Source organism: Belonocnema kinseyi, chromosome 9 (assembly GCF_010883055.1).
Source record: "Belonocnema kinseyi isolate 2016_QV_RU_SX_M_011 chromosome 9, B_treatae_v1, whole genome shotgun sequence".
In the NCBI taxonomy this organism is placed as follows: Eukaryota; Metazoa; Arthropoda; class Insecta; order Hymenoptera; family Cynipidae; genus Belonocnema; species Belonocnema kinseyi.
This window is the reverse complement of record NC_046665.1, coordinates 56725563-56735629: the sequence shown is the minus strand read 5'-3', so window position 1 is coordinate 56735629 and position 10067 is coordinate 56725563. Positions and strand designations below refer to the sequence as shown.

Genomic DNA, 10067 nt, shown 5'->3' with positions numbered 1-10067 from the left:
AAATATTTGCACATTGTGATAATCAGCCTGAGTTATTGCAAATTTCGAGGTGGTATTTCTCTTTAGATAAAGTCCCTGAATCTTTAGAATAAAAAATGACTTATAGAATAAATATCCACTTTAAATAAATGATAAAATCTAAGATTCAGTGACTGGATTCATCAGTGAGAGAAACCAATGTTTGTAGTACACAGAAAAAGGTTTATTTGTGCATTTTGATTTGACTAAATAAATATTACAAAAATTAAGAGTCTCATTATTTAGTCTTAGTCTTAGTCTTAGTCTTAAAGCTGTAATGTATTATTTTCCAATGCATAATATGAGACAAATATTCTTTTAAGTTCATCAATAATTTTTTTTCACGATCTTACGTGAATTATTAACAAATTATCAAAAATTGTCTTTAAAAAGTTGTATCTCTTAAATTTTTTAATGGCCATATCGGCGTAAATTTTTAGAAAAACTAAAAAGTTAACATTCTGAAAAAGGCAAAATTAGATTTTTCCTAGAGTTTTTACAAAAATTTTTCAGAAATTTTAAATTTTCGACTTGACGTAACCATAATATTCTATATGCCGAAATGAGTAAATTTCCGAAACTTCTAATTACCAATACCAATTATATTTTCGGTATTTTTTAACATTTGTGATTTTTATTTTTTAGCAAAGTTATTTCGTCTCGATGATAAATTTTGGAAACTTATGATAAATTTATGAAAATTAAGTTACAAGTTTCATAAATTGAAAATAATTTCAGGAAAATTCAGTTTCATTAGTTAATTTTGCCAAACAATGAATCTTAAAATTCCGAAACTTGTAACAAAAAAAAAATTATGTTTCGAGTATTGGAAATTTTACGCCGATCGATGTATGAGAAAAGTAGGAAAGTTTAAAAAAATTTTTTTTAAATTAACTTCAGTTCTTTAACAATTTTTACTTTTTTCTTTGTTCTGCCTCTTCTCCTTCAAGACCAATGTTACTATTACTGAATATCGTACGAAGAAAAATTAATCAACAAATAATAATAAAAATAATATCATAAAATTTTTGTATTTCAAATGTAAAAAATATGATTATCTTATATTTTGTAAATATAAATATGATTATAGCTTATTTAAGACATAAAAGAATAATTTAAAAAAAAATCATATTTTGAAAACTGCATTTCAAATTATAAAAAATATTTTTTTTCTATATGAAAAAATAGCCGACCTTCTTCAGAAAATTTACTTTTTCGACCAATTTATGTCGTCTGGATAATTTTTTAGATTTCTCAAATTTCTTTAAGAAATTTGAAAGATTGCACTACACGCTTCCTCAATCCAAATTAATTTGTATCAATTCATTCGCAAGATACAACTTAAAATAATTTTTTCCTAATTCACCTAAACATTTAAGTAGCAAAGAAAATGTTTCCAACAAACTTTTTGTTGAAAACCGATAAATGCCGCATATTTTACCTAGGAAAACAATGTATGTCAGCCCTAATCAATTAAATAAAAAATAAATATTAATAAATATTAAATTAATGAAAAATCTCTTTCTGGGTACAGCATCATTTCTTATTTTCATGCGTGCTCTCCTCGCTTGATATTTACATGCAATTACACATTTCCAATGTCATATTCGCAAGTGTTCTTAGGAGGTACCTGGGTCGAGCTTTCGGAGAATTAATCTTAATTATTCATAAATTTACATACATAACGGCTGTTTCCTAACTCTAATTCATCATTTTCTTTCATGCCACTGCACACACGCAACTCAGATTTATAATGATAAACTCTCGTTTCCTAATGCCAGTCTCTGGAATACTGTTTATGCTACACTCGATGGGATGGGAAAAGATAAAAAAAAGAATAGGAAGAAATTTAAAGATAAACTTATACTAAAGAATAGACTAGCAAAACCTTAGGGATTGGCGCGACCATTTATACGAAAATTAATATCACAAATCGCAAAACGATACGTAGTGCGTCGACAATAATTAGGACAATTATACAATTACGAATCGTGTATGCTCTGTCAAATGAAGAACTTGTCATACACGTAATTACATATTTCGTACATTACTTATTCTTTATGTACTCTTAATGGATAAGTGACCTAACAGGTAAATTGACTATTAATATCCCGTTGAGAATTTTACAAATCAGTCGATTCGAGTAAAGAACGGTAGTAAGATTCATCGCGATGCGAGTATATTGTTTGTTTCTTTTTTTTCTTCATCGAACGCAACATTTATAGAGAGACATGTGCAGTTTTTTATTCCTCCTTCACTAAACTGGTTTTCTTCGTTCTCAAGCCGGATGGTCAAATAAATAATTTTTTTAATTACCCAACCCCGTACAATAAAAGTATACCAAACTTTTATATCATAGATGGCACGTTTTGTCTATGATAACGCAGTTTTTGTAGCTGTCAGTCGAAGAAGGTTTGCGAGAACTTTGATATATATAAAAAATGACTTATAATGAAACGACCTTTAAAAATATTTGTATAAAAGTAATCAAATGGGGTATAAAAGGACATCGTCGACTGTGAGATCTTTGTGGCACGGTCAGATGTGATAGTTGACAGAGGTCGATCATAAAAATTAATTTACGATAATTAATGATAATTGTGATAATAATCTTATTGGTAACATAGTCTATGGGTAGCAACGATCGTTTTTAATGGTCCGGATATACTATATGTATTTAATAAATAAACGAATCCATAGAAAACCTCACGTTACGTATACATGCGAGGGATGACTACGTGTACGCGTAACGAACTATACAAATAGTTATGAATCTTTCCTTTAGTTATATTTAATTAATAATAAGTTGGAAATTATTGCAAAGTCCATCCTTCGATTTATGCCAGCGAAAGCCGGGCTTTTCGTTTTAATAAATAATCTTAGAATGTACTCGTTTAGAACGATCGGTCCAGATCGTCTTTTTATGTGTTATACTTTCGTTCGAGAATTATGAATGAGATGTAAGTGTATAAGTGTACAAATAAGTGTAGGAATAAGTGTATGAATGATTTAATTTAATGTATGAATTTTTAACATTTCTTCATTGGTAAATTGCCCAGTGAAAAATATTGCAACTTCTCCCGAATATGAATCTAAAATTCGGAAGGACTCTATTAATTTTCTACAAATCACACCGAAAGCGAAACTTTTTTGATTGTATCTACAAAACCAAGTTGGACAGTAAATCCCTATTCTTGAAGATCCAGAAAATCATATTTTTTCTGAATGTTGAAGATAAATAAATACCCACCGAATATCGTTTAATGTTTCGCCTCTTTTTGTGATTCCCCGGCAATATTTTTCACCTATGACTGACTAGGTCAATTATCATTATAATTATCTAGTCAATCTTCAATTCTGGATAAGGATTGTTGTGAATGTTTGTGTCTTTTTTTAACGTCGTTAAGATCGATCACGTCATTTTCTACGTTGTACATAATATAAGTTGCGGAACTGGTTTCTTTTTTTTTTGTTTTTGTTTCTTTGGAACAACTAGAGTTCACGAGAGTATTTTTACTCAATTAACACATTGCCCTGGATGAGCTATCGCGTTCTTTTTAAAACGTCCATGTGATTTTACTAGAGCACAAACACAGTCCGATGACAGTTGTGCATGAGGAAATTTTTTTGGAGGTTTTATTCCTCCTCTTCGCTTTCTTCAGTTGGACCATACATGTCGGACAACTTGTCGAATCTGGGACCCCAAGCACTCAAGTATTCGTACTCGTGCTGCTCATCGTCTGTGCCTGAAAAAATGTTTGTTAGAAATTCAAATCATGATTTATAAAAAAGATACCTCAGTTTTGCAGAGAACTTGAGAAAGGAAAAATGTTTATATAAATATTATTCTAAACCATTTTAGACAATCCGACAGTATTTGTCCAACAGTTATGTGAGAATAAACTCAAAAAATTTTCACATTCTTTTCCAATCAAACTTATGTTTCCACGAAACGCTAAATCGAGTTGCAAATTTGGCAAATTAAATGAGAAGCACTAAGAAATGTTTATCTGTTTCTAAATTTCTATAATTATGAAAAAAGCAAAAAAGTTGGTCACAACAAAAACTTGGTTTATAATTGTAAAACTTTAGGACCAGACAAATGTTTCTAAGTGCTTCTTATTTAATTTCTCAAATTTTCAACTCGATATCGCGTTTCGTGTCAATGTAAGTTGGGTATGAAAAAAATGTAAAAGAAATTTTTGAGGTTAAGCCAGGGTGACCAGACATCCTTCTTTGGAAGGGCATGTCCTTCTTTTTTGATGTTTGTCCTTCTGTCCTTCTTTTTTGTCTGATGTCCTTCTTTTTCAAGATATTCGCGATATTTGCATTTTTTATTGCGCGGACCTAAATTTTCTTCACAACTTCTACCAGCGAAGCCTTAGCTCGAGAGGAATAAAATTCGTCGCTTGACCAATGACAAATTTACTTAGATTAACCTCTTTGTTCACTACGTTTGTGTTCGCGCAGCACTTGTCTCTAGGAATTGTGCTTGTTGAAACTGCAATGGGAGTCCGAGACCGTGTCGAAAGCTGAAAAACGAATAAACCTCTTTTTTTAACGTTCGTCGATGGAAAAAGAATTCCGTTAGATTTTCGACTGCGAGACGGCCCGGAGTCTTACTACTGATCGTATAAAAAGCCATAAGCTGCTATATATTCGGTTTGTGTTTCCCGTTCCCGTTCTTCACTTTACTATTCCAATGATTGCAAAGGGGAAAGTGTTCCTATGTCTCTGTCACTGTAGAAATCTAACGTAAGTACCATTGCAAGTTTATGTTTAATTAAATTTTTTAAGTTTTATTTTGAGTTTCTTAGTCTCGTAAATAATAATCTGTCGCTGTGAGTTTCATTTTCTATATTTATTATTCACAGGTTATAATCACAGGATAATCACTTTTAATTTTCAAATAACGCGCCAAATTGGGCTAGGGGCGGAAAAGAATTAATGGTGGGGTGTCCTGCTTTTCCTACCCAGTCATCTGGTCACCCTGGGTTAAGTTGAAATGGTTTCAAAGAACAGTGCAGACATTCAGGATTCATAAGACTTTAAATGGATTGGAAAACATTTTTTTAATAAAAAAGACACTATACCCAGGAAAAAAGAACCGATAGAAAGCGAGTCGGTTTGGATTGCGTATATGTCATTTGCTGGTTAAAAGAATAAAAATGCAATCGATTGGCCACAAATTTAATCCGTCACCTCTGCGCGGTTCTTTAGATCTGCCATTCCACATTCCTCACAATGCTGAGTGAATAGAGTTGAATGAGACTGACAAACCTGAAATAATTCCTATGAGCATTCTTCGATTTATTAATGTGCATGTGAATGGGTTGAGATTGAATATGTAATGGAGTTCTTAAAAGATCACACCCAATGGTAAAAATACGATGCGTACATAGCAATTGTCAATAAGCGTGAATCTGCCAATTGCTGGTTATCTCACGCTGTGTTCAACTGAGTGGAATACGCAGATTAAAATTTTAAAGAATTAATTCTTTCGAATGAGAAGTATGGGGTAATAAATTTGAATAGCACAATACTGATTAATCAAAAATTAAAGAAATTCAAAGTAAATAATACTGTAATATATTATAATTTATGTGACAATTTATTTATAAAATCAATGATTGTTTAGTTGTAATTCTCTTTTTACAATGATTTAATAGATTATCCTGTATAGGAATTATAAGATTTACAATGAATTATGCGCCAGTGACATTCAACTTATTCAGTGCACATGCTAATGGTTGCAAGGAATCCACGTGTTAGAAACAAACTCCGCAATTCGCTTATATCCATTTGCATCACAAACATCCAAATGTTTAGAATGTTAATATCCGCATTTTTGGTAAAGGTGATTTCGATAAGATAAAACGTGAGTGTTAGTTTTTGTAAATTTAAGAATCATATGTTGTAAATGTGAAATAAATAAATAAATTTTTAACATTCTGGTGTGGTGTGATGCAAATATGTCAAAAAAAAATGTTTAGCAAAATCAATTAAAATGCCTGAAAATAAATAGTCTGTAAATAAAAGTAGACTGCATGTATGTCAGGATTTTCTTAAAAGTTGCCCATTGAACTATTTTTTAATAAATAATTTAAACTATTTAATTAAATTTCTTTTATTTAAATCAATAATTTTCTATCGGAATTATCGTTCCTCTATCGGTTACTGCTGATTCATAATCGCTACTGAATGGGTCCGAGAAAAAAATTATGTGGCCGATCAAAAATGTTGATTTCTCATTCAATACTCACTCTAACCTATGGGCGGCTATCTGGAATTCCAGTGACAGATACGCAATTCAGAAGACCTTAAAACCCATTCAAATGTAAATGAATGGATTTTTGGTTTCCTGGGTAGATTTCCGTAAAATCGACATGAATTTAGAGGAATTTAAGGTAAACGAGAAGAATTCGATCAAATGCGTAAAAATTCAAGGTGAAATTGAAAAATCATTTGAAACCAAATCAATCCTTTCTTCTACAGATAATAATTATGAATTTTAAATCTTATATTTTTCTTCATGTTTCGAAGACCGCAATACATAAAGAAAAATCGATGATTTAACATTCATGAATATATAACAATTTAAAAATATGAAAAAACTTAATTGAATTCAGTAAATTTAAAAGAATCCCAGAAAAATTCAAGGAAATTCAAAATAATTTGATGAAATGCATAAGAATTCCAGGTGAGGTTAAAAGAATTTAGAATCTATTAAATAAAAACTCCAAATTCAAACAAATTCATTGAATCAAATAGAATTGAATAAATTTAAAGGAATTTAAGTAAATTATACAAATTCAAGAGATTTCCAAAGAATTTAAAAGAATTCAGGGTAAATTCGAAAAAATAATTTTAAATATCCTAATGCCTTTTGAAACCATACCTATTGATAACCAAAATGTGAAAAAATGAATTGAATTGAGAAAGTTTGAAATGAATTTGGAAACTATTTGAAACCCTACAAAAACTCTTATTTCTTGTGAATAAATTATTTGGAATCTATTAAAATACTATAAAATCTCGTGAAATTACATCATGCCTGATGAAAATTCTTGAGATTCTGTAAAATTAATTAAAATACCTTCAGAGCTCTTAAAACCCCATAATATCATCGAAATCCATTAATATCTTATAAAAGCCCCTTGGAATCTTTTTAACTTATCATGTAACCTAACAGGGCTTGGAACATTTCGAACTTCTATGCAATTGTCTAATACGGCATGCAATTTTTTTTAAATCCCATAAAATTATGAAAACCCTTGGCATTCCCTTGAAATTATTTAAATAAATCAAAAAAAGTTTTGGGAATCTTTTTAAATTTTCTAAAGTATTGCGAATCCTCTGATATTTTTTGAAATCCCTTAACTCCTATTCAATTACTGGAATATATTAAAATATTCTTTAAAATCTTTTAAAATAACCTTAAATACTTACAATATTAAAAATCATTTACAAATTTTTAAACATCTTGAAAATTCCAAGCCATTTGTAAAAAGTCTTTAAACTATTTGAAATCCTTTCATCCTTTTTTTAATCGATTCTGAGAATCAACTAAATGTACCCTGGTGGAACGAAGGAACCGAATGGAGCCTCTGCAAAGTACCCGCAAAGACCCCGTTGGGTCCCCATTCGGTTCCTGTTTAAAAAACTCAAAAAAACAGCAAGGTCAACTTTTAGACTGTTGAAACTCGAATTCTACGTTAAATTTTCTATTAGAAACTCATGGAGTAATAGCAATATATTTTTTTTTACAGAGTTAAAAATGTAAAAAAATGTAATTAACTTCTGCTGAAGGTGACTTCAAGCGCATCCATAATAGCTCAAGTAGTATGTTGCGCTCGAAGTTTAAAAATAAACTTTTCTCTAACTTGCATCGCAGCGTTGTTGTCTAATGTTTCCACTGCGTGGCGCTAGCATCCAGACAAAATGCTTACAGTTACCGACGGAACGCTTATTAACTGCTAATTAAAGAAGATGCACTTGAAGGCGCATTTGGCCCATTTAAATGACAGGTATTTTATTTTTTAAAGTTTTTCACGCTGCAAGAATAAGTATTGCGATTACTCCGTGAGTTTGTAATGCAAATTTTAACGTAGAATACAAATTTCAACAATTTAAAAGTTGATTTTGCGTTTTTTTTTCTTCAATTTTTTAATAAGGAACCGAATGGGGACCCAATAGGGTCTTTACGGGTACTTTGTAGAGGCTTCATTCGGTCCGCCAGGGTAAAAACTTTTAAAAATTTATGAAATCTATTCAATAATGTAAAATTGAGTAAATTTAGAAGAATTCAAGTAGATTAAAAAATTCAAAATAATTACAAAAATTAAAATCATTTAGGACAAATTAATGAGATTTGAGGGTTAATTCTGAAAAATAATCTCAAAACCCTTTAAATCTTAGGCCTGAGAAAAAAGTGGCCTGAGAAACTAATGTTTCCTTACCGGAAGCTAACGACGAAAGGGAGCCTGCCGTGCTTCCGCCACCTTCATAAGCATAATTTCGAAGGTCATCGAAAGGTGGTGCGTTAGGGTCGCTGTCGGCTCTCTTCTTGTGGTCCTCGATAAACATACCCACATTTGGTTCTGGCCCCAGAGGATCTGAAAAATAATGTATGAAATAAGTATTGCCTTATTGGAATATAAAGAAAAGAACTTTCATAATAGTAGCAAGAAAACGTACATGCTATTTTGCAAGGTGGCAATTTTCCACCCAATTCTGGAAGCGGACCACCAATTGGTATCTGAAGAGGCGTAATATCGAACGCTGTCATATCATCCTCTCCACCACCTTCATCATCATAATTGATAATATTTTCTCTGACATCATCGTCTGGCCCTGGATACTTAATGTGGGACTCTCTTCTTCTGTTGTAGACCACGAATACCAAGACAAGGACTGTTTACAAAAATAAATTAAATTATTACATCCCAACATTTAGGGGCCGTACTTAAATTGCGTAACGGATCATAGGCCCTCTCCAAGACCCCCTGATCTTATTGTACGTAATTTATAGTTTCCAGAAATAATAAGATACGGGACTTGAGACTGATGAAAATTTTTTGTATTTAAGGGCATGTGACATAGCTAAATACCTATATTACCGACCTCACTTTTTCGGTTCACTGAATGTTCTTTTTAACCTAAGAACTTTTTTTGTAAATAAAATATCGAACTGGAACTTTGGGAAATGTATTAGAGTACAATAATAACGTTTAGGTACTGCATTTTGGTAGGAACGTCACTGAAAATTATTTCATCTTTTTTCTGAACCTCAACATTTTTTGAACGTTCGAACTTTTTTTATACATAAAATATCGGTCTCAAACTTTGAGAAATGCAAGAGCCGAAAGAAAACTACGTTTAAGTACAAAGCTTAATAATAAAAGCTGTAAAAAAATATATTTCAACAATCAATTCCAACTGCATCAGCCGGTAACGTTGTACACGAAAATACGAAACCTGGCGGCCACTAGACGAGGATCTAGAGAGTTCGTATTTTCGTGTACAACGTTACCGGCTGATGCCGTTGGATTTAATTGTTGAAATATATTTTTTTTACATCTTTTATTATTAAGCTTTGTACTTAAACGTAGTTTTCTTTCGGCTCTTGCATTTCTCAAAGTTTGAGACCGATATTTTATGCATAAAAAAAGTTCGAACGTTCAAAAAATGTTGAGGTTCAGAAAAAAGATGAAATAATTTTCAGTGAAGTTCCTACCAAAATGCAGTACCTAAACGTACTTTATTGTACTCTAATACATCTGCCAAAGTTTCAGCTCGATATTTTATTTACAAAAAAAGTTCTTAGGTTCAAAAAAACATTCAGTGAACCGAAAAGTGAGGTTGGTAATATAGGTATTTAGCTGTGTCACATACCCTTAAAATAAGCTTTGCCGGGTAAAAACTTCATTTTTAAAATTCTCAGGGTTTTCTTTAAGGGCATGTGACACAGCTAAATACCTATATTACCGACCACAGTTTTTCAGTTCACTGAATGTTTTTTTGAACCTAAGAACTTTTTTTGTAAATAA

General features: G+C 31.2%; 1 protein-coding gene across 1 annotated transcript in view; it reads right to left on the bottom strand.

The window, feature by feature from the left end:
- Positions 1 to 1097: 1097 nt before the first annotated feature.
- Positions 1098 to 10067, bottom strand: part of LOC117179435 (neural-cadherin) — a 392316-nt gene continuing 383346 nt past the window's right edge. Inside the window, exons 36-38 of the mRNA XM_033371218.1 lie at positions 8716 to 8931; positions 8478 to 8633; positions 1098 to 3764 (exon numbers count right to left, since the gene is read on the bottom strand). Of these exons, the coding sequence (XP_033227109.1) occupies positions 3655 to 3764; positions 8478 to 8633; positions 8716 to 8931 (482 nt within the window). The 3' untranslated portion in view covers positions 1098 to 3654. The remainder of the gene's footprint in view (positions 3765 to 8477; positions 8634 to 8715; positions 8932 to 10067) is intronic.